This window comes from Seriola lalandi, unplaced genomic scaffold, assembly GCF_002814215.2.
Source record: "Seriola lalandi dorsalis isolate HSWRI2012SDOR001 ecotype SW California unplaced genomic scaffold, Sedor1 jcf7180002054240, whole genome shotgun sequence".
Lineage (NCBI taxonomy): Eukaryota > Metazoa > Chordata > Actinopteri > Carangiformes > Carangidae > Seriola > Seriola lalandi.
Genome location: NW_019524793.1, coordinates 647269 through 672341, shown reverse-complemented (window position 1 = coordinate 672341; position 25073 = coordinate 647269). Strand labels below are relative to the sequence as shown.

General features: G+C 41.3%; 4 protein-coding genes across 7 annotated transcripts; 2 read left to right on the top strand and 2 right to left on the bottom strand.

Moving 5' to 3' along the window:
* Positions 1-9766: 9766 nt before the first annotated feature.
* On the top strand, positions 9767-10735 carry LOC111653699 (G protein-coupled receptor 183-like). Its single transcript, XM_023404357.2, has one exon. It carries the CDS (start codon positions 9767-9769, stop codon positions 10733-10735), a length of 969 nt encoding a protein of 322 aa, XP_023260125.1.
* Positions 10736-11004: 269 nt separating this feature from the next.
* LOC111653676 (nuclear factor 7, brain) lies at positions 11005-14249 on the bottom strand. The gene is made up of 6 exons (XM_023404324.2): positions 13665-14249; positions 13332-13427; positions 13014-13244; positions 12910-12932; positions 12708-12826; positions 11005-12611 (listed from the first exon to the last, which is right to left on the bottom strand). Exons 1-6 carry the CDS (start codon positions 14181-14183, stop codon positions 12073-12075), a joined length of 1527 nt encoding a protein of 508 aa, XP_023260092.1. The 5' UTR covers positions 14184-14249; the 3' UTR covers positions 11005-12072.
* A 1811-nt stretch (positions 14250-16060) lies between these two features.
* Positions 16061-19005, top strand: tubb4bl (tubulin, beta 4B class IVb-like). The gene is made up of 4 exons (XM_023404360.2): positions 16061-16222; positions 17099-17207; positions 17409-17519; positions 17647-19005. The coding sequence occupies exons 1-4, from the start codon at positions 16166-16168 to the stop codon at positions 18702-18704; spliced, it is 1335 nt and encodes a 444-aa protein (XP_023260128.1). The 5' UTR covers positions 16061-16165; the 3' UTR covers positions 18705-19005.
* A 1525-nt stretch (positions 19006-20530) lies between these two features.
* crb3a (crumbs homolog 3a) lies at positions 20531-24534 on the bottom strand. Of its 4 annotated transcripts, none has more exons than XM_023404378.2 (5): positions 24223-24534; positions 23899-24085; positions 23374-23578; positions 21626-21672; positions 20531-21531 (listed from the first exon to the last, which is right to left on the bottom strand). In XM_023404378.2, the coding sequence occupies exons 3-5, from the start codon at positions 23513-23515 to the stop codon at positions 21322-21324; spliced, it is 399 nt and encodes a 132-aa protein (XP_023260146.1). In that variant the 5' UTR covers positions 23516-23578; positions 23899-24085; positions 24223-24534; the 3' UTR covers positions 20531-21321. The 4 variants fall into 4 exon arrangements, with proteins under 4 accessions (XP_023260146.1, XP_023260148.1, XP_023260149.1 ...); XM_023404380.2 differs by having other exon boundaries at positions 23899-24007; XM_023404381.2 differs by having other exon boundaries at positions 23899-24007; positions 24241-24534.
* Positions 24535-25073: the final 539 nt, after the last annotated feature.

Below are 25073 nucleotides of genomic sequence, written 5' to 3'. Positions count from 1 at the left end.
TCTATGTATAGCTTAACAAATTAAATCACTGCGATGATTATAATGACTTATGGTTTGACAGCAGAGCAGCTCTTTTGTTTCATGTGGCTGCAGCAACTGTTGGTGTGGAACACACACCACTGTGCACCTCCTGTGGTATCTAAATACATAAAAATAAAAATAACCCTCCTGTGTTGTCAAGGTATTTGTTAACATCAGAATAGATAGATTATGCAGATGTAGAGAGGCACGCTGCAGCTGCAGGGAGAGAACTCCACACACTCTTTACTACCAATGAGAATGAAGTCTCAACAGTATTGTGAATACTCAGTGCTGGGGTGAAAAAGGTCTACACAAGCAAGTTGGCAGTGGGAGCAGACAGGTGAGAGTGCAGCGTATTGTGTGTTTGGGTCAGCTGCGGCCCAGCCTCCGGGCCCTCGGAGACGAGCTTGTTTTCAGAGTCTGGTCACACTCTTTGAGTCTGACCATTCAACTGGCATTTGGCAGGGACGTATTTTCCATGCCAGACAATGAGATCAGCGCACTGTGGCAGACAAAAATTTCTTTCATAGATTTAAACCTGATTGGGGGCTTTTGATGTTGACCGCTTGTTTTTATGTTCATAATAATATATTGATTGGCCGGAAACTTGTGGCTTTACAGTCCAGCTCATTGCTGGATGCACATGTAGCATATGTGGGTCACATGAGGCAACAATAAAGACCACCCTATAAATTTTTTCATGCTTCACCTCCTCATTATTCACCACACTGTCTTCCACTTGAGTTGTTGGAGGTTTTAATAGAGGAAGCATCAGTTAGGACTTTGAGTTTCAACATAAAGCCATAAGTCACTGAAGTGTGAGGATTCGAACAACACTTAAGGCTCTTTGAGTTTTTTAACATAAATCTACATCTTTTGTTTTTTGTCTCTAGATTAATTAACTTTGACCTCTCTGATTTGAAAAGAAAAGAGTCCATAGTGAAAGTACTTGAGCTACTTTAATGGCATGAGGTAAGTGAAGTGAGTTACTGAGCAACGCATAATGGAATAACATATATCCATCCCCGAACCAGGCAACTTGAGGAAACATACGAACATCCAATCTGTGCATGTTTCCATTGAAGCATTTCCCTGCGCTCATGTGATGGCTCTGAGTGTTCCTCAGCCAGATGTCCATCAGCGGTAATGGCAGGGTGTTCAGAGACGGGCTGATAGATGTACAGTCATGCTGAAAGGCTATCAGCTCTGTTCTCACCCTGATGCTTCTGACAGCCAGCTGGCCAGAGCGTGATTCTCCCCGGGGAGGCCACTACAGAGGCCGGAGTGGGCGGCACCTCTTATCAGACGTCAAACCCTCCCTGCACAGGGTCAAGTGAAACTACAGGACCCTCGCTGAGGGCGGGCTGGGTTCAAGGCACCAGCAGAGCTTTTATAAGTGATAGAGAGGTTTCAATGAGTCATTATTATTTCATAATAGCTTTGCACCCACTCATCATGTAATTGTGCATGCAGTATGGACATCATCCTATCAGTAACCCTCCCATTTATCATTCATAATCATATATAAACATATAATAAACAAATATAATGTAATTATAAGTAGACATTTCTAAGACATATTAATGCATTTTCAACAATTCTGACTTCTCCTACAAAAAACTATTTTATATAATTAAAACTGTGTTATATTATGTTGTCATTCTTTATCTGTTCATGTACCAATTTATATAGTATATGAATGTATTACAGCATAAAAAGACATTGAATCTGCTTACAATTAAATTATATTATGTAAACCATAATATTTATCATATTCAATATTTATTTGAAGCTTATTAATTAATGCTACGTGGGTGTAGTGTTACGTTATTACTGCTTTGTGAAAGTTTCTAATTTCTATTCCTATTTTAACCTATTTCAAATGGCTTCATAACTCCAAAGGCTGAGATTTTTACGCCCAGAGATGAGCTTCGATTCTATACTTTAAACAAACGTTATTACAACAGGGGTCTTATTTCTACTGGTATTTGCTGTCACATATCAACTGTAACAACATTACTCAGTGGTTTTATTGTAATAGGTTTTGAATGCAGGGACGTCACTAGACACTGCTTTGCAACAACGTCTGTTGCGACCAACATAAGCATCGGGCAAGTTTAAACCCCCTATAAACTTTTTTTTTTTCACTGCCATTAATTATTCATGACTAAATAAGCAACCGTCAAAGTTACAGTTCAGAAAAAAACTATGCTGACCACCACACAACTGTTTTTACATTATATCTATCAAATTTTGCCAAGCCTTGATTGGTGCATTAAAGTGTGTTACATCACCTTTTTACATCTGAGCCCCACCTACTTCAAACCAGACAATAGACCTGTCCTGCAGAATAAACAAAGCTATTGTAACTCTGGCAGGAAATGTTGTGTTCATGTTGGATCACATCCCTCATAATAAGAAGCTGACTGAGAAATGATGTATGTTCAATGTAAGCCACTTATCTACCACTCACAGTTAAAGAGCAAGTGATTGTTAAATGTTTTCGCCTTCCAGTTTCCTTCATTAAGGATCCCCTGCACTGCCTAGCATCTTTCTGCGATTAACCAATACTCATCAACGCATGGGCGCTAAGGAAATGTTGTTTCTTGTCTGGATCGGGAGCAATGTCGGCTACACACTGACAGGGCAGCTCAAACAGTGTGTATAATTATTCTGAGAACAGCGGCAGGTGTTTATTCCTGTGGACTACAGAGGTACAATAGAGCCCCACAGCTCATGTCACAGAGTTGGACCATGTCCCTGAGTGTAAAAATAGCCATTTGACGGATTGCGTTATCTCCCTATTCACACAACTACTGCCCAACAAAGACACACTCTTTTACCCCCCCCCACACACACACACACACCCTTGTCTATCCTTCATGCTATAGACTTAAAGCCATGCCAGCTCACTCTTACATCCAACACTGTGTCTCTAAAAAATGCTGAGGCACTGTGATAGAGAATCCAAACCAGACTCAAATCTCTCCTCAAAGACTTGAATGGTGGTTAAGTGGTTTATTAGACTCCTGTAAAAAAAAAATACAAACACAGACAAAAGAGCAGCCCCTGCAGGATTTTCCTTCCTCACACTCAAAAAAGCTCCTTCTGGCAGCAACACAGGAGTTTTTCAAATACAGTATGTGATTCAATAGTTAGTTTTTAAATTTTTTTCTGTTTCATTTTCTATTTCTATGTCTGTGGAATGAAATGTGGAGCTTCGGAGGCATGCAGCTGTTTTAAAGAAAGCATTCATTTAGAAACCATAACAGGATGAGTTTACTTTTCTATTCCTAAAGCTCCCATGATTAAATTATTCAGTCCCCCCAATATATTTCACAGTCCATTGCAGACAAGCTGCAAAGCAAGTATCTATGCTAACAAATAATTTAGCAAAAACATTAGGCAGCGTATGTAGCCTACTTTCAGAAGTATGAAACAATATCAGAGAGACACAAATTAAAAACGCACTTATAGTTCTTTAATATGTTCCTGTGAGGTATGTCTGAAACTGCTGTGTTCATGCCTGGTTTGTACACTATTGATTATTGATTATGACCATGCACCCTATTTTGAAATAAGCAATAACCCATTTTGTTTCCTATTTACACTAATATGTTCAGCAGTGTTATGAAAAGGCTTTGTTTTGCACAAAGATGCATCTACACCTTAAAACACAATAAGATGGTGTCAATTTAGCACAGAGTGAAAGACTGGTTGGACTGGTTGAAAAGCATATTATTAGAAATGACAAAATCATATCTCATGTCAGCATTGTCAAACATTTTTGACTCATTCAAATTGTTTTGCTTGCAAAACTGCATCTTGAATAATTGCCCATAATTAGAGTCTTGGATGGATGAGCTCATTTGTGGTAACCACCTCTACCATGTCGTGCAGCTTCAACAACAAAACAATTCTGCAAACAGTCGCAAACAGCTATTGTACATTCTGTCATCACAGCAAAACTGATAACAATCACATGCTCAATTAGTGGGTAAAATTCTTTGTCAGCATGATTTGTGCTTAAATTGACTGCAAAATACATTCTCTCGTAATCCACAAATGCTTCATTCACTCCATTATTCTGAATGGCCATTGAAACTACCAAACACTGTTTGGTTTAAACTGAGCTGCTGCTTGACCTGACAGGTCCTGTGTAAATGGATTATTGAGAGGGTGTGGAAAGTGGGAAGAGCAGATAAAGGCACTAACAAATTGAAATTTAGGTTATTGATGATTAATTCCATAATGAACTCATTAATGCTGTCCTTCAAAAATGTTAATGCTGACAAAGAAGACAGTATAAACACATGGAGTGAAATAAAACCCCTCAAAACCTGTTTGATACCACACTGCTCTGATTTTAAATAGATCCGTCCGTCTCAAGTACTGTTTTTTGATAATAAAATTGTGCCTGTCATTGTTGCTCTGACATGGAGAAGCAAGCTGGTTTTAATATTAATCATAAAATATCCATTATTATGGCAAATCTGAGTCAAATTTAGCATCTTATCCAGGCATGAAGCTCTTTCTGGATTTAAAATGTGACTGAAAACTGGAAAAAGCTTAATCACATCCTGTTGTTTGATTCCATAATTAACTCCATTAAGAAGTGATTGCTAAATGAAACTGGGTTGTTTGTTTGTTGGTAAGCCACCCCAAGACTAAGAGGCCATAATTATGGTGATTAGTGCTTATTTAGCATGGCATAATTGTAATAATGGGTGGAAAGCTGGTGGGATGCCCATTCTTCCTGTTTTGGCTACAGGCCATTCAGTTAGTTCCAACTGTATACGTCCATGTCACAATCCCATTAAAAGGACTCAGCTCAGCTCATCTGCGCACCCCCACTCAAACATCCTCTGAAGCACAACACATGCAGTTAATGCTGACATTAATATCAATACAGAACTGAAAACAACTGCTGCACTGATACCGAGGCAATCTGTTGCACATATGTAATGACCATCATGCTGTTTCCATCAGGAGAAAAAGCAAAAAATAACACTTTAGATCAGATTTCTTTTTTTTAAAGAAGCCGTATCCTTTCTCTTGCCCTTTTCACTTTCTCTCTCTGCTTCAGTTCTGCTACTTTCACCCATCTGAGGCGGCAAAGTTCTGTGATTGATGACAGTTTCTTCTGTTTGTGCAGAATAGTTTCAGCCCTGTATCTAATTCTAGCTCCTCTTTCCCCCGACTGCCATGAAGTTTGTGTTACAGCCAATTTCATCTCTCACAGCCATTACAGAAAACGACAGAAAAAGCCTGAAAAACACAGAAACACACATTGTTCTGTGTTTACATCTGACTGTGTGAGATAATTAATCTTCCACCTTTCACAGACGGGACTTTGGATTCCTTTTCACTTGTCCACATATGATTTCAATTAATACATGGACGACGGGGGACTGTTCAACAGCAATCTGCAGTCTTATGTTTTTTCAGGCTGCGTTCACTGCCACAATGTTACAGTGTTATATACACAAATACTTTGGCTTTATTGTGAAACTGATTCAGAATCTTTGATTGTGTTCTCACAAAAAATCATTTTCACTGTGTTTGTACAGCAAGTACTGTTACACTTTGTACTCTTGTGTTGTCTGCGTGTGTGTGTGTGTGTGTGTGTGTGTGTGTGTGTGTGTGTGTGTGTGTGTGTGTGTGTATGTGTGTGTGTGTGTAGGAGTGGGTGGGTGTACTGCAAGGAAGTTACCTGCATCTCTTTCACCCTGACGAGACTGGAGGCAGATCTGAAGGGTGAGGATGTCTCAAATGTGTGTCCTGTGGAAAACCAGGCAAACAATTTATGCATACAGTAGATATTTGTATAATGAGTTATTAAAATACTAATGTCAAGCACATTAGCAGTTGTTGTTCATTTCGATAAATGATCATTACATGTTTTTTCTGATGTCTATGTCTGAACAAAAAAAAACAACTAAAACACATCACTCTCTGGGTGTCCAGTGTGTGCAGGTGGTTGATGCACAGTGTCGTATTAGAATTTTGTTTTTGGCATCTTGACCACAGGCAGGAATATATATGCTAATGCTCGATCCTGCCTGATACCACATACACTGCCTCCTGCAGCAGCGCCCCCTTTGCCAACATTAGTGCATTTGAGACAGGAAGTAAGAGAAAGCGGGAGAGATTTCCAAACAGCGTGGTTTTACAATTCGTTTATGTAAGACGTGACTCAACTCTGCTACAATTATTTGAACCACTGGAGCAGCCCAGAATATGTCCTGTGTTCCTTTGGCTTCTTATGTAAATAAATTGTTCTTGATTTAATCTTAAAAATGTGATCTTGAAGTAGATTTGTCCAAGATTACAGTACGTTTCACAAGTTTAGTATGTTTTTGTCTTATTTATTTGATTCGGCATAAACACATTCTCCACTGGATATGTTTAAGTTTTACTCCAAACTATGTCAGTTGCTGTATGTTCCCACTTACGCTGGCAACACTGACGCTCTTGGTGATGCCAGAAAAACATGTTGAGTTGATATTTTAATTTGAAAAAGACAGAGGTGAATACAAACACGCGAAGCTGAAGAGGGAGATTGTGGGAAAGAAATTTATGAATAAAATGTCTCAGGAAAATGTGCCATATAAAGAGCAATAGAGAAAAGCTGAGAATGTGCTAAAGCTCAGTACCTGTTTGGATCTGTAACTGCCACCACTAAGACCTAAAGGTATGTGTTTAAAACAAAACACATGTGTGAAAGAAAGTGAGATGTTTCATCTGGTTGGGAGGATTTCTAGGAGACAGCAGACCTGACAGATCACAGACTCTCCTGGAGAATCTGATATAATGTAAATATCATGTCTTGTCTGCTAAGTACTTTTAGTGAGACCCTGCTGTCCTTGTCCAAACGTCTAACATGAAGTGCAGACCGCTACTGCCCCCCTAGACCATGAAGAGATACAGCAGCCAGATTACACTATCCTGTTCTTTGAGTCCTCCTCTTGCTGTCTCTCTGGTAACCTACACTTCAGTAGGACATAAGCTCAACACAGGGTTTGTCCTTGTGTTCAGATGGGAACAGAATATTGGGTTCAACTCACCCAAGCAGAGGCTCGGTTGCAATGAAACGATCATCCCTAACACATCCTAACACATACTCACACGCAGGCTTTACAACACTTACTAGCAGCGTTGGAGTCTACGTGCTATTGTTAATTGAACGCTTCAGAGGGAGCCTTCACCAGCTGTGCTCAGGCACTGTGATTTTCTTTAAAGGCATGAGTGAGACAGAGAAGTGGTGAAAATGAACTAAGACCAAACCAATCAAGCTTAGAGACCAGTGACATTTGCTCTGGGATGTTTTGTGATATTGTTCTTGTGTGCTGGTGCTCAGCTCTGCTCTCCGCTAACAGGAGATAAGGATGAGGGGCTGAGTCAAGTATGACACATATGACTACAGGAAACCCACAACATCACCAGACTGGTCCCACGATGCTCCCTGAACACACATGTAAAGCCCACACGGACTCAGCTATAACCCTTTGGCACAATTCAGTACCTGAACTTTAGTATCAGGTCCCCGGTTTTATCTCTATACACTGCTGTTGAGAACACCTGGAGGCATCTGAGTAAAGAGCCTTCAACTGGAAGAGTCACTGTTCCCTCATGATATCAAAAACTCCAGGAGATCCTCCCCTCCTGGTCAGCGTCAAATCCACGACACATCAGAGAACTTATAAATAAATCCCTGAAATACACGCTGATGTTTGACACATGCTGCATCGCACTTACTACACAGCACAGAAAAATATTTCCAGACTGGTGAGTAAGAACAATATTATTTCAATTTTTACCAAGCTCCACAGGTCAGTTTCTGATTAAAGCATTTCAGTCGATACATGTCCTTAAAATAGAGGCAGGACTGAATGATTGTTGAATTTCAGTTGCTCATCTCCATCTAAATGGGATTATATTGATCATATTTACTGAGATTAATACAATTAGTTCAGTTTATTAACCTGGAAAAGTTGTTAATTCAATTTGTTGATGTGAATGAACTGAATTTCGGTGGGTTTCCCTTCTCTTCACATCTGTAACTCCAAAATCAGGATGTGACTGCAAACATTTTAAACTCTCATTGAAGTGTAATAACTATATTCAATATGAAATCAATAGTATTGGAGAATTATGAATATTGTTCTTGCTCATTTGAAAACTTGAGTAAAAACATCTGTAGTGTGATTTGAAATATTTTATGGAAGCTGTAACAACAGTGATACAGGATAATACTTCTTATCATTAATTAAACTACTGAATGATTTTTAAACAAATGCAAAAAAACCTTTACAGAGCAGATAAAGTATATTTAAATCTAAATATATACATGAAATAAATGCCTTTAACAACAGGAAACAAGTAATATATATATTACAATGATTAATCAATTGACAAGTTGCTATAAACAGTTTCGACTTCAGTGGTATGAACTTAGCTTTGAATATTTTTCAGAATATATGTAAAACAGTTAATACTGTAGGGTATTCAGCACCTAATTAAATGCTCCAAAAACATTTTTTTAATATACTGTATTGTTTATTTCATTTTCAGTAGATAGGCCTGAACAAAAACACAATTGATTAAGTCTGTCATCTCCAGGGAGAAGCGTCTTTGGCAAAGAGCTTCACCTCTCCATCAGTGTGATTAGTCCCATAGGAGTGTGCGTGTGTGGCCCGAGGTGGAGCCGGCAGCAGAGGGAGGTGAGAAACACCATCCACCGAGGGAGCGCAGGGAACAAAGGTCCACGTTAGACCAGAATAGGCCCGTTGATGGTTGTACAAGGAACGATCACAGCCCCTGGCTTCAACAGTCCATACAGCGGAGGGAGGGCTCAGGTGTACTCCATGTGAGGACTCTCACATTTTCAAAGAGGTCATGCAAATCAACGTGACTCGGCCTCTGTACATATTCCTCGAGCCCTGAACAGAACCTGACTGACATTTCGGTAATAAAAAGAAAAAAGGAAAAAACAAGGCTTCTATTTATGGTCCTCTCATGGGGGGCAAAGACACAGAGCTCAAGGCCCAGGACACCTGTAATGGTTTGCTTCATGTCTGACTCCAGTTATTATTCCATCAATCCAGCCAGTATTAGATTTATTTTCCACGTTATCTTCCTCTCCTGGTCAGAAATGAGCTTTAGGAATAGCTAGATGCCAGAATGAGGCTATGAAGAACTCCAGGAAATGACCAAATTTCCACTGCCCTCACTAACAATGAGTGTTAAGCAGTTGTCTACGTGCAGAATATGAACTTTGCCATTTTCATTTGGCAATAGCTGCCTTTTTATCCTGCTGTTAAAAGGGTGGCGCTTTTATCATGAGTCCCTTAAGTGAGTTAGATGTCCCTACACGTGGGGAGTCATGGTTCTCGGAGGAGAGTCCAAGCAGACACAATAACAAGATAACAGCCTGAGGAGAGGCCCTGACGCTGTTTGTAACGTGTCTGTGCTCTCTGGGAACTGGCTCGCTTTACTTTGCAACTCTTCTGTGGATAAACTTCTCAGCAGAGGATTCTAATGAACAACAGTGTTTTTGACATGACACAGACTGTATAATTTGTACTGAGTGAGAAAGACTAAGTAGAAGTGCCCTTGATAAACACCTGCCTTTAATGGACATCTGTATTATTTGACATTCAGTGAGTGACTAAGTGATGTCCAGAGTGTTTTTTCAATCCTATTCTTGTCCTTCTCCCATCAGACTCCACGTGTTTGTAGAAACATGGAGAGAAATGTATCTTCACCATTCGTCACGACCTCTCTCCCGACTCGGCTCCCCTTAAATACCACTGGTGACATCAATGCCACAGCAAAACCCTTCAGTGTGTTTGATGGGTGCGATCATCAGGTGGAGGGCATTCTGTTTGACCTGACCCTGCAGTGCATCAACGTACTTGTGGGAATCCCTGCCAACTTACTTGTCATTGCGGTCCTCATCCGCAATCGCAAAGAGCCCTCCACCTCAGACATATTCCTGGGCTGTCTGGCTTTCATGGATGCCTACTTCAGTGCCATTCCCCCCATCATCCTCCTTAACCTTTACCACTGGCAGAGCAAAGGGGTGTGGTCTGCCATTAAGTTCTCCTACGGTGTGAAAGACACCAGCGGCCCGCTGTTTCTCTCCTGCATCTGCCTGGATCGCTTTGTGGCTGTGCTCTTTCCAATACTGTTTGGGCAGCTTAAACACATTAAGTACAGGTTAAGCCTCTCAGTGCTCGTATTCTGCCTCACCTTTGCCTATTCTGCAGCCAAGACGGTGGGAGGCCTCCCCAACTTTGAGAAGGTGTTCACCGGTGAGATCCTGGCAACATTTACTTGGATGGTTGTGTGCAACGGAAGCATCCTGTGGGCCCTGAAGAGGTCCCGTGGGGCAGGGAAAGATGAGATGCACCCCATGAAGAAGAAGGCCTTCAAGATGGTGCTCTCCATCCTTTGTATCATTGTGTTTAACTACCTGCCACCTGTGGCGCTGTTCCCTTTTGAGGACATTTACTCCCCCGATGTGTTTCGCTGCTATGTGCAGCCTGTTGGCTTCGCCTTCCTCAACATCAGCAGCACGATCCAGCCACTGGTTTACCTGTCTCGCCTGGAGAAGCTGCCTTTCCTCTCAGACGCCTGTGTTCAGAAGTTCTGCTGCTGCTGTGTCTTTGCAGAGCACAAAACAAACAAAACCCCAACTGCACAAAACTAAAATGTTTGACATTTATATAAGAATGTCATAAATATTATGAGCCTAAAATTTGTCTCTAAAGAGGAGCTGAATACTGTAACTATAACTGTGAATTCATGCTCATTCATGCCTTATGCTTGTTTTGTTGCTGGAAATGAATAATGAGGAAACAAGTGGAAAAATCTAAATGTAATTATAAGTTTCATTTCATTTCATTTTGAATTTCATTTCATGATTTGATTAACTAATTTTATTTTAATTTTTTTTTACTACTAATACGATAAGATACATTTTCCAAAGCGCTTGTCTCCACTATAACGAAATCCTTCAAAATATTTGTTTGGCTTTGGCGCCATCATGTGTACAAAAGAGAACAATAAACAGCATCACACATAAAATCCTTTTTGACCAGTGGATTGTTATTTCACTCTATGAGTTAAACATCAGCTACCACACAACTACACAATGTGCGTGTGTGCGTGTGTGTGTGTGTGTGTGTGTGTGTGTGTGTGTGTGTGTGTGTGTGTCTGTAATGTATATTTCTTAAAGTGCATGGTGCTGGATGTCATCAAAAGGAAAAATCTAATCTATTCAATCTCACCTCTGATCTAAACTTCTTGATATGTGTCATTGTCAATTGAAAATGTCCTCTCCCCTTTTCTACAACAGAGACAGTGCATGTTTGGCCACTCATACGTAACTCATACTGTACACAGTAGTTCAGTTTATTTTATTCAGAGATGCAAAGATGGGAACATTTCTGATAAATAACTTTTCGTTTTGGGATATATGTGTATTAGATTTTTGCCAAGAGTTAGATGAGAAGATCGATATGTCATTTTTTCTAGAGAGCCGGCAGCCAGTTAGCTTAGCTTAGCATAAAAATTGGAAACTGGGGGGAAACAGCTAATACTAAGTCGCCTTCCATCACCTCTAAAGCTCAACTCATGAACATGTCATATCTCAGTTGAAAACAACATTTTGCCATTTTGCAAGGGGGGTTATGTGCTGGACATGTTGCAAGGCATCCAGCAGAGACGCCTGGAAGTTACTAACCCCGATCAGTTACCCCTGTAAAACTGTGAAATGTTATATTTCACACTCAAGTTTTTGCACCCATAAACAAACTTGAATTAGTCAACTTTCTCCCCTGGAAAGAGACCGCCTAGCTGTTTCCAAAATGTTAACTATTCCCCTGAGAAGAGTTGACAAACACAAATGTCTTTATAGCAGCAAAATGACTAAGATGAAGAATATTTACCATTTGTGAGAGACATTAACATTACACTTGATTTCGTTTATCAAAACAGGACTTAAATGTTTTTTTTTTTAACATAATCAATTAAACGTTCACCCAGTTATTGACGCAACATAGTGACAATTACCTTCTCTGGCATTATTCTCAGTGGATGGCTGCTCTGTGTGTAAAAGTATGGAAGTAACATTTCTGTGAATGAGTGTGTAAATGCACAAATGACTGAGTTGTCAGCGTGGTCAAAAAAGGACACTGTCCCTTTGTTGTAATCCAGTTGCACTTTGATTTGTTTGGGCGTTCTTGAAAGTGTCAGTGGGGTGGGTGGGGAGGTCATTGCCCTGAACTCTCCGTCGCGGAAACACAAAGTCCAGAAGCCATTTTCAGGCCGAGCAGAGATCTCAGCGTTCCTAGGTACAGACAAAGAGGCCACACCCAGGAGCCAGTCCTGATTACTTCCTGTTTCCACGACCCAGTGGTGACTTCCTGAGCCAAGCGGGGTCATGGCTACCACTTCAGCACTCATGTGGAAGCGCTCTGGGTTGTCAGGGCAACAGCAGGGCTGCTTTGAGTATTGGAGGGAAGTAAGGTTCTCAGACAGGATGAGGCAGGGGTGTGCTGTGTTTGGGTCTAAAGTCACCGGAGCTAAAACACAGGAAATTAGTCACAGAGATTGATATGTTAAACGGGGTTTCATTTGTACAATTGTACAATCAAGAAATTAAAATAAAGTGTACTCACTATAGTCAATATAGTCCAGCATTTTCTCCCAGACTCTATACTTGAGGTTGCAGAGATGCTGGGTCACATCAATCAGTAATCCAGACGTGTCGTCTAAGCCGAGCACAATGCTTTTGCCTCTGTGATACCAACAGATATGCTACACTGACAAAATGTCATCGCTAACACAAGCAAGAGTGTGGATATAATCTTGTTGACCTACCTGTCCTGAGTGACTTTAAAGTTCTGGAAAAAAAATAATACAGTGTCAAGGTGGGAAGTCTTTGGAAACACTGATCAAAGAGCAGAAGTATAGACTGCGCGAACCTTCAACAAAACCATATCGTCTTCTTTCAGCTGCTCCTGTATGATTGAGATGGTCTCTGTGAGGGACAGCAACTCTGCAGAAAGTTCTTTAATCTTATCCTTCATCCCTGCAATCTTCTCTTCTTCCTCTTTCTTCACAGCTGCTAATCTGGCCGTCTCTTCTTGGCAGAGGACCTGGTGGAGCTGCTCGAACTGGCTCCTGATCAGTCTCTGTGTTTCCAGCGCCTGAGTCTGAGGGAAATTATTGCAAAAGTCTGACTTTTTTTATTCATAGGAAATAGGCCTATATGTAAGGCTTGTTATCTGATCACATGTTACCTGGATGCACTTGGACATGTCTGCAGAAGTCCTCTGAATTTGTTCGAGGCTGTCCACTTTGTCTTGCAAGATTTTAAGGGATGAAGCAAGCTCATCCTGAAAGTCAAGCAGGCTTCAGTCAGGGAGCTGAAGTGAATGATGTTTCAGTGTTGTTTGCTATTTTAGGCCTGCGTTCATGACTGAAATGTTACAGCAGGGATCACAAGCAGGACAGACTTGAGGAGCAGCATTCTACCTTTAGGTGTTACTGTAAATACTTCACATCAACGGAGTCGGTTTTAGCTGCTGTTAAAGTGTAACTGTGAAACATATTGCTAAGTTTGTTCCCCTTACCTTGCACTCCAGCACTGCCTCTTCTATGGGCGAGCAGTTATGAGTTTTGTGCAGTTTAGAAGACTGACACACCACACAGATGGGCTGTTTGTCAATCAGGCAGAAGAGTTTCAGCTTCTCCCCATGCAGACTGCAGTTCATCTTCTCCTCCACTGACGCTGAACTCTGCCTCCTGACCTGCAGAACAGCCTCACACACATTCTTCAGAGCCAAGTTGGAGGGAGGATTGGACTTGGAGGTTTTTTTCCTGCATACTGGACATTCACGTAACCCGGTGTCCCAACAACGCTTCAGACAGCTCCTGCAGAAACTGTGGCTACATGGCAGCAAAACAGGGTCTGTGAAGATGTCACAGCACACGGGGCATGTGAGATCCTCCTCTGGTAGTGACATGATCAATAGCTTGGCATGTACAGTCAAGTAAGTCCACGGTTCAAAACGGCAGAAGTCCTTAATGAATTCCTCTGTCACAGCATAATTTAGTGTACATAGTAAAATCAGTCCAGCTTCAGAGTGCATCTATGTAGCTATTGTTCCTGACACGAAGCAGCAAATGCTCTTGGTTTTCCTGTGCATGTGGGAGTAACTTAAATCATGCAGCAGTGAAAACACTGTATGTAACAGAGCAGGGAAACAGGAAATAAGACCCTATTGGCCCGTTGTTGGACAGCTTAAAACTGGTTGGTAACTTGCTGCATGTTTTGGAATGCAATCATTCAGGATATGAATGTGAATGTTTCAGCGTTGACATTCATGTTAACAGCCCGACGCAGCACACTGACAAACCTTTCAACCTGCTTATCAATTCAACAGTCCATTTACACAAGAGACGGTCAGGTGAAAACCAAACACTGCAATTAATGTCATACATCAGTGAATTAAGTCACTGTTGTAACAATGTAAAGTGTACTGCTGTTGCCCAGCTCTACTGAGGTGTTGGTTTCCGTCTTTTAACAGGTGAGTTTTACCTGAACAGGCTGAACCAGCTCAGAGCAGTCAGATGGGATTTTACCATAGCAACAAAAAGGTCACCCATTATAATATGTACTGGATAAAGCAGGTCAGTGATAAGATAGGTTGTGATAGTACATACAGTACGTTTTACGGGAAGATATCCCCCTCGTGTGTGTGCATTACATTATGTTGTGTTTATCTTGATACAACATTCATGCTGCAGATCAATATTTGATCACATATAAGGAACCAGAAGGACATGTTTTTTTGTTCAAAAAGACTGCAATCCAAGAAAGGTAGAATATTAAATATGTTCCAGCCAAAAATAGATTAAGGAACACAGAGAACATGTACTCTGAAAGTCGACTTTTGGTGAGTCTGGAGACGTGTGGATGCAGGTTGTTATTGCGAGTGACAAGCTTTTGGAGAAGTATAATTTTAGATTTGTCCTTGATTCTAAGTGTGTGAACATTCAACACCCTAAAACGTCTGCCTTTTAGGCATTAAGGTCGATAATATTTCTTTTTGACATATAGTATTGGGTTTTCTGTTAGTTAAAAAGATTGTCATGATAACCTGGAATAAATTTCTTTAACTTTGAAAACTGGCTTAAGTATTTAATGGGTATATTATTAATATATATTATTAACAGTTATCTATAAAATCAGCTTTAAGAAATTACATTTACAACTACATTCACATGCAAACTCCTACAGTTGTTTTGCATTTTTTTTTTTTTTTTTGCTGTTATGTAACCCATAAGTACTGCACATATCAGTGGTCTTGCTCATTGTCCCATTTTGATTGTAATAGTAGTTTGGCTACATTAATGAATGGTAATAATAAATAAAGTAAAGCACACCTGTGATCAGAGGGGGTGGGCTAACCTGTGGCCCTACCCGGTTGCACATCCTTGGGTATTTTTGCCAGTCTTTTTTTTGTGTGTGTGTGTGTGTGTGTGTGTGTGTGTGTGTGTGTGTGTGTGTGTGTGCGTGTGTGTCCTGTTTCAACATGCAGACCTTGTGGCACAAAGATAATCCTGTTACTTTGGAATAACATCAAGTTGACTCTGTTCAAAAGACTTCAGACCCAATAGATTTTCTATGTTTCTGTGTCGTGTCCTTTCAAGCTGGGTGATGTTGACATCCATGATGCATTACACTGGGCTACACTGTTAAAACTGCACAACAGTGACCTTGATGCTAAAGTGTGTAGCTGCTTTAGTCCTCCATCACTTCTGTGCCAACGTGTACAAGTCCGTGGGTGCACTGAGTCCGTGAGAATAATGAGAATCTTATTGATGACTGATGCAGCTCCTCGCATCCTATCCGCCATTTCCACGGATCTCGGTTCCTCCCCTCTCTCCTCCGGTCTTTGGTTGCCATGGCGATGACGTCAAGTTGCACCACCGATTCAGCCCAGTAGACGCTTTTAGAGGCGGTGCAACAAATCCCATACAATCAACTGCAGGAGCCAGTCATCCTTTCAGTCCCTTCTGCTCAGATTCCCATCTCCAGCTCGACCATCTTCGTATCCATCGTTCCAAAATGCGCGAAATTGTGCACTTGCAAGCCGGTCAGTGCGGAAACCAGATCGGTGCTAAGGTATTTTTCTTTTTTCTTTTTTTTTTTCCCCCCTCTGCTTGTGCAGGCATTCAAGCAAGCACGCCTCGGTGTCGCTGAGAGAAGCCCTCTAATCCACCTTCCAGGAATTCTCTAGAAGAAACTCAGCGCGGTGTCCCTTCTCGGTTAAAGCTCCTAATTAAGAAAAAAATTGAAAATCATCGTCGATTTGCTCATTTATATTCTCCTCAACTCTTATACTGGGGCTCCATGCACGCGTTGATTTATGCAATGGACCAAAAGATTTAGGCAACAGACAAAAAATACTTTGGTGCTTTGGTATTTGCATGTAAAGTTGGCCTTTGATGTGTCTACTTTTTTGCAGGCAGTTACATAAGCGATTGACTGTAGTAGTAACGTAACAGTACTGTCACAGTAGGAGCAGCCTCCCCTCCCCCTTCACATTTATGACCTATATTTACCTACGATTCTTTGCAAGGAAATTTCTGTTGAAAAATTTCCTTTTTTAAAACATATGAAATTTACTATTTTAACACTGACATGGTGTATACGGTATCTTTAGTAGGTTTAAGCTCGTTAACACATAATAGCATAGTGTGTTCTAATAGCATCGAAGAACCTGCTTCTTATCAGATTATTGCCATCTGCTTGATTACTCCTGAGACACTCTGCATTTCAGACTAATAGTCCGCATTTATGACCTGCATTCAACTCGCAAACGAAGTAGTCCTGCAGCTTTTCATGTTTAAAAATAGCTTTCTATGCAGCGGCTGTGTGCTGTTTCAGAGTTTGGGTGTCAGTGCATATTAAATTATTTTTGTGATGACTTTTTTTTACCTTGGGCTAGATAAACATCTCCCTTTCCCTCTTCTCCCAACACGCCTGTTTTTCTCTCAGTTCTGGGAGGTGATCAGTGATGAGCACGGCATTGATCCCACTGGTACCTACCATGGAGACAGCGATCTGCAGCTAGACAGGATCAGCGTCTATTACAATGAGGCCACAGGTAGGCAACAGATTCAGCTACAGCACACACACACACACACACACACACACACACACACAGCAAAATGAGCAATGTCATCCCTTCTCTCACCTACCCAGCTTTCCTAGTATAGGAAATGATTTTCATACACATCTGTCTGTTGCATTCATTGCATCATGCTTAACAAGAACAAAATTGTTGATCCATTTTGCATGATCTCAGGCGGAAAGTACGTGCCCCGAGCCATCCTGGTGGATCTGGAGCCTGGTACGATGGATTCAGTCCGGTCCGGTCCCTTCGGGCAGATCTTCAGACCTGACAACTTTGTCTTTGGTAAGCTATGTGAATTTCGTGACTATGCACTTACTCTACCTGTAATCACATCAGAACAGAGTACTTTTTTTTTTGTTGCCGGTGTTTTATACATCAGCTTATTAAATCGTGACACTCTTGACTACAGGCCAGAGTGGAGCTGGAAACAACTGGGCCAAGGGCCACTACACCGAGGGAGCTGAGCTGGTGGACTCTGTCCTGGACGTGGTGAGGAAAGAGGCTGAGAGCTGCGATTGCCTTCAGGGTTTCCAGCTGACTCACTCCCTGGGTGGTGGCACTGGCTCTGGCATGGGCACCCTCCTCATCAGCAAAATCCGGGAAGAGTATCCGGATCGTATCATGAACACCTTCAGCGTGGTGCCATCTCCTAAGGTGTCCGACACTGTGGTGGAGCCCTACAACGCCACCCTCTCCGTCCACCAGCTGGTAGAGAACACTGACGAGACCTACTGCATTGACAATGAAGCTCTCTATGATATCTGCTTCCGCACACTTAAACTCACTACCCCCACCTATGGAGACCTCAACCATTTGGTGTCTGCCACCATGAGCGGAGTGACCACCTGTCTGCGTTTCCCTGGACAGCTCAACGCTGATCTCCGTAAACTCGCTGTCAACATGGTGCCCTTCCCCCGTCTTCACTTCTTCATGCCAGGCTTCGCCCCCCTCACCAGCAGGGGCAGCCAGCAGTACCGCGCCCTGTCTGTGCCCGAGCTCACCCAACAGATGTTCGACGCCAAGAATATGATGGCCGCCTGCGACCCACGTCACGGCCGCTACCTCACCGTGGCTGCCGTGTTCAGGGGCCGCATGTCCATGAAGGAGGTGGACGAGCAGATGCTGAACGTGCAGAACAAGAACAGCAGCTACTTCGTGGAATGGATCCCGAACAATGTGAAGACCGCCGTCTGTGACATCCCACCCCGTGGCCTCAAAATGGCTGCCACTTTCATCGGCAACAGCACAGCCATCCAGGAGCTGTTCAAGCGCATCTCCGAGCAGTTCACCGCCATGTTCCGTCGTAAGGCCTTCCTCCACTGGTACACTGGTGAGGGCATGGATGAGATGGAGTTCACAGAGGCCGAGAGCAACATGAACGACCTGGTGTCCGAATACCAGCAGTACCAGGACGCCACCGCAGAGGAGGGCGAGTTTGAGGAAGAGGGAGAGGAGGAAGTCGCCTAAACCCTCTGCGCGCCCAGCTGCCAAACCTCATCTCACCTCACCCATACCCCAACTCCAACCCTTTCATCCCTGACACACTGAAAAACTGTCACCACCTACATCACTACTGCTCTAGTGTTAGACTTTGATGTTAACTGATACTAGTGATGTTTTTGGTTCAAATGTTTTTGTATGTTGTGAATGCACTGAATTATTGACACCCTTATATCTGTCCTGTCATTGCCTTGCCAAACTCAGCAGCAAGTGATTTTAACTGTGAAGCCTTGAAATTGGAGGATGATTAAAGTCTGATTAAAAGGCCCTTTTTACTGCCTCTGATTTTTTATTGATTCATTCCATTTGTGATCTGACATTTATGAGACTTTGGCGCACTTCAGTGTCTGTTCTAAACCTGAAGGTCAGCCCCTTGTAAGGGTCATAAACACAATATTGGGACCCATAAAAAGTTTCTTCTACACAGTTTTTCTTTCATTTAAATGCGGAATAGTCATTAACCTGTAAAGCCCTATAACAACTCTCTGAAGGGGGAAAATCATTGGTTGAACTTCGAAAACACACTATGGAAAGGCTGAAGGTCAAACAGTTCATTTATGACTGTATGTCAGTCACAAGCCAAGGGTGCTAATCTTGAATATCAAAGTCAACAACAAAAAGTACTTTGAATCACATAATAACAATCAAATTATTAAGAATCAAATATTAAGCGTAAAAACAAGAAATACTGTATGATTTCCCTTAATGAATTTCAATTTCTATCAGAAAACAGTCAGGAAACAGACTGTGCTATAATGTAAAGAAGTCAAACACAGTACATCCGGAACAATTTATCTAGGTGAAACTAACCCAGCTCCCATTGTTAAAGAATAAATTATTTATAGATGTTTCATCAAAACAAAATCCCTGTGAAAATACTTTTTATCGTGTTTATATAAGCTCTGCCTGCTCTCTGCTGCTCTCAGCTACATTGTAGAGAGGCTTCTCTTATCAGCGAGGAGTCTCACTGAATATGAATGTTTTTTCCAGAACTCTTAGTCAGTAAATGGCTTCCAGTGTTATCAAAGTGTGGATAGGGATAAAAACAATCCTTTAAAATTCATTCTTTTTTTTTGAAAAAAAAAAAGAAATCCTGCCTTGATGTGTTCTCTAATGTAAGACCACTTCTGAGTTTTAAAATCAACTTGCTCTAAGCAGATCCTTCCAGTATTACATCTTAATGTATGCCATGCAGAACAGGCTCATTACTAGTCCAAATTTAATTAGATGACATTGTTGTTTAACATCCACCATGATGCTAATGATATTACATGACTGTACAAATTACTGTTCTGTGCTGAATCCACTGAGATCCAGAAAACGTGTGTTAGCAGTAGGAGTCAAGTGTTCAATTATGTTACCTTCCATCTAGTTTCCAAATATTTAGATGAACGAAAAATCTCTAAATAACTGATTAAACTCACTCTGCAATATTTCATTACATTATAGATAACACTTTTTCCCACAGACTAACAATGGCTTCAGTGTTTAAGTGACTTTCTCAAGTGCTCTGGGGAGGCTGAACTTTCACTCTCTGACAACCCAGAGTGCTTATCTGCCCTTCTGTTTTATCATCCTAAAACACTCCCTGCACAAATACCTAGTTAGGCACTTGTTTATATTTGCTGCGTAGACCTTTTAGGCCTCTGACTCTGGCTCACTGCCCATGAGGGTGCTTCAGGGAGTTAAATGTTTCACTGCTTCATACCCAAATCTTATTTTGACTGGGATAGTGAATACAATTACACCTTTAGTGAGATCATGTATTTATGAGAAACTCAATGACAATGACACTGCTTTGTAACATTTAATTATTCAACTATTATACAAGTACGCTGTTATTTATTTGATCAAATCATTAATAAATATGCTGTGAAACTGTCAAACATCTCTGCTTGATTGCAATGCATTATGCGCTGCAAGGTTGATCTGATGAAGTGAAATGTTTTAAATAATGCAACTTTACATTCGTATGATCATTCAAAGAATACTTAAAAGTGTAAACAACTGTTTGTGTTTGCAGGGTATGATTTCATAGTATAACTTCATTTTTATCGCACAGCAGGTTACTTAAAATCAAGAAGTTTGTGGTAAGATGTTTGATTACACAGAGTGTTTAGCTAAAACAAAACATCAGTTTCAATGCAATGGACTCTCTGTGGAAAACAAAACAACAAAAGTAGTTTGAGGTAAAGGATCAGTGTAGATTTTGCCAGTGACAGTATCTCATAATAGACTGAATCAAATCAAGTAAAATGAAACAAGAAAAGCGTGTTGAAACTAAAATTATTAGTGGTGATAAAATACTGCCACTCCAGTTTCACCTGTGCAGAAGAAATGTTCAGACCCTGCTTGAAGTGTTCAGTCGTGGTCTTCAAATCCACTGAAAGATGAAGCAGAGGAAGGAGATGAAATGAGGCGGTAAGTAAATTATCATGTTCTGGTACCTCAGTCTCGGCACTCTGTCCTCTCTTAAACTTCAAAGATTCTTCTTTCAGCGATCAGCTCAAGGGAGACAGCCTCGTCACACACGAGCGCTGCCACGCACCTGTTTGCAGCCTGTTAGAACATAAAGCGCTACATCTCAAATGAGTCTTTCCTCCTTTGGTAACTTTAGTGCATCTGGTGCCGCTACGCTGTGTGCACCGGACTGTTCCTCAGCACTGGGTCTGTACGTCCCTTCGGTCTGCCTCTTCTTTTTCACCACGCAGAAGAGCCAGGCGAGAACAGCCAACACTATGGCCAGCACGCCCAGAGTGACCGTAGGGGCCACGATAGCTGCAATGTCAGGTCCCTGCAAATGGAAAATCACAGGACAGGGATCAGTCTGGTGAAACTGGACACTTTCTGATGTTATTAAGTGAACATGATTAAAGTTTTTCACTCACATTAGTCTCATTAGAAGTGGTGCCAATCACTGGGGTGGTATAATTGCCTTTAAAAAATAGCAGAAACATCACTTAAGTGACAATACATATCACACTGTGCAATGTAAGCTAAGCCTGAGCATGCCACATCCAACTGAGTATAGGGCTCCAAACTGCTGGTAACCTATTGGGGTTGTCCATTAACTTCTTAAAATTCTTAGTTAGTTATGACTAGTTGTTTTAATTGTTGAGTGCCTCCAAACCTGGGTTTTTGAGTAACTGGGTTACCACAGTGCATGTAAGCACATTTATCCATCCTTTGCTGAAACCTGGTTATTAGCAGTAATCTGGATGAATTTAAAGGAATAGTTCGACATTTTTTGGAAATAAACTGGTTGAGTGAACCAGTTCCCATGCAAGAAGAGGAGACTCCAGTGAGAAATAGTCCAGGATATAACCCTCTGTAAAACTTGCAAAATGGAGCTTTTACATTTTGGGTTTAGCACGGATTAAATAATGACATGTAACATGTTAATCTGTAAGATTTAGAGGTGCCAGGAAGTGGATTTTGGTACCTCAGAAAGAGCCAAGTTAGCTCTTTCCGCTTGTTTCCAGTCTTACCGCTGAGCTAAGCTAAAGGGCTGCTGCTTCAGCTACATATTACACATACAGAAAATATCATTGAATTTTGAACAGCCACTGAAATAAATAAAAAAACATACACAGATGAATGCAGGTTTTCAGAAGGGCTTTTAATATCTATTTGTTTGACAAAGTGCAAAATGCTCAAATAAGTGGTGACCGAGATGTGACCGTTATTCTCCAGTAATGACTCATGGCCAGAGGTCATTGTCCCAAGGACAAGAGCTCTAAATCTACTATGACCTTTAAAACCAAGTCACTTATTCACATCAAAGTTTAACTCCTTTTTAAAGGCAGCGGTGACATTATTTTACATAACTAGAAGTAGAAGCATTCATAAGTCTTTTAGTCATATAAATGTAGCATAGCAGATATCTATTTTCCCTTTTTTCCAGTTATTTTATCCATGACCAGCCATGTGATTACAAAGTGACATCATGAAACTACATAGTAACTACTGGAGCAGGAGAGTGAATGAGGGGGGGGGGGCCTCAGGAATGCAGAGTGCACTGCAGCTATAAAGTCAGCTGAGTCACACAACACAGTGGTTTGAAATATGGAGAAAAAAAATTCAAATCTACTGTTGTTTTGTTTGTTTGTGCAAAGCATTGCGGCAATTACTTAGAAAAAAAGGAAGTGTTATTTTGGAAACTTAAACCAAACCTTATTTTTTCCATTTTCTCAGTCAATCATTCACTAAGGCAAATAGTAAACTTTGCATGGACAAAAGTACAACCTGATAACAAAAGGGGGTGGGGTGGGTGGGTTGCAGGAGGGGGCAGTCATGCTCGAAAAGACATATTGCAAAAGAGGAATCTCTTGTATGTGCAATAATTGATATCAGGCTAAGACTGGATATAAATGCACCTCTTTCTAATATGGCACATCTTTCTTAATCCATTTCTTATTTCAATGCTTGCTGACAAGTCTGCTCATGTTTCAGATTTCCTCTGGAATGTCTCCTAAGATGTTTTTTTATTCATAATTGTGGGATTTAATGTGCGTGTGTGTGTGTGTGTGTGTGTGTGTGTGTGTGTGTGTGTGTGTGTAGGTGTGGTCAGAAGGATGATGGTTTATCTGTGTGGGAGGTGGGAGTGCCGAGGATGAAGAGATGGTTACTGACTCACCCCACACAGGATTACTGCTCAGTACGAGCAGTAAAACACTCCCAACCACAACACCAGGGACGGCCAGCACATCTGGATACGCTGCCATCTCTACCCGTGGCCAGCAGGGCCGAGTGAGGGCAGGCTGGGACTTTAAGGGCATCAGCTTGGGTCCATTTCATTAGGACGACATTCACTGTGTGGATTTATCGTCCTCCTTGAACAGCTGAAGACACATTATTGTCAGTAATGAAGAGACAAATGTGCCTTTCTTGAATTCACCCCGAAACTCCTACAGACTCATTTACTCTGAGGTTTAGTAAAGCAGCTGACACCATACAGCCACTGAGTCACACATTCAGCCTGATGTTGAATCACCATAAACCTGCTCAGACCACAGGAAAGCTATTCATAGCACATGCATTAAAACCTACATGCAGCACTAAAGTTAAACCTCTTCTCATTTGCAACATTATTATTATATTTTCTAAAAATGAAGAGGGCAAATATGTTGTAAAGTTAACTTTCCACTTTATGAACACATACCCATGATCCAGCTGTTTTCAGGTGGCCAAAGCAAAACGGAAAACACCGAGCAGGTTGATTCCTCACGAATGTACCATGTTGCTTCCGCCTCACCTTGTCAAAAATGAAACTGCAACAAATGGTTTAGTCCAATGAAAATGACAGGTAACATCCCAAGGCATTAAAAAAAAAAAGGTTTTCCGTACATCTGCGAAAGAATAGATCCGTCAGTGTCAACTACATCCTCGACTTGCACCACCAGTTGGTACTTTATGGAAAGCAGTTTTTTTTCGTCTACTCTTCAAATCGCCATTGGTCACATGGTTCAGTTTCATGTTACATTACCTGGGCGCAGTTATCTACCTGCAGCAGAGCGGACAGATCCTCCTTTGTACAAAGACGAAAAGAAAAACGCGGTGTACTGGAGCAGAACAGACCCGATTTCTCCTGTTGTCTTTAAAAAAAAAAACGTCCCCCAGTTATACTGAATAATATCTAGAAATAACTTAAATCACGTTTGTGGCGTAGGCTATTTCCTGTTTAGCTTCTGATACTTGATTTGAACTGTTTTTTTCTTTTGGTAATAGTACAGTATGATGGCAGGTTGGTCCCACTTGTTCCAGCCTGCTGGAGTACAATGTTTGACTGTAGTCTGTGCCCATGCTCTTACCTAGCAACCTGTCTGATGGTGGTGGCACGAAATAGCGCCTCCGCGAGGTTTCATGTTTCCCCAACATGTGAAAGGATATCTACATTCCTGAGATATTTTAAGGATGAATTCGGCGGCCAGCTGGTCCAGTGGGCTCTAATCCTCACCTAATCTCCCCTTCTCAGACTCGGAGGGGGCAAGGAAAATGTAGGCTGCTTCAGGCCTAATCTGTGGTGGTCAGACAGTTTTCATTTGGAGGATGTGTGAGGGCACTGAGGCGTTTTGGAAAAGCAGAAAAAGTCTCTTCTGCAAAATTACAGCAGTGAGTCAGTCTGTTGTTCTTCTGACCATATCATTTTTGTGCACTTTTTACTGTCCTATCTATAGCCTATATTTCAAAATTGGAGACTCATACTCATGCTTTTCTGTGTGATTTACAGTGTTGATCTTAATGCAGTATATGATTAGAGATCATAGTCATGGCTGACAAAATGTTCAGTGTCTTTTTCACTGAAAAAGACATTTTCATTGAATGCGCAAGATATAT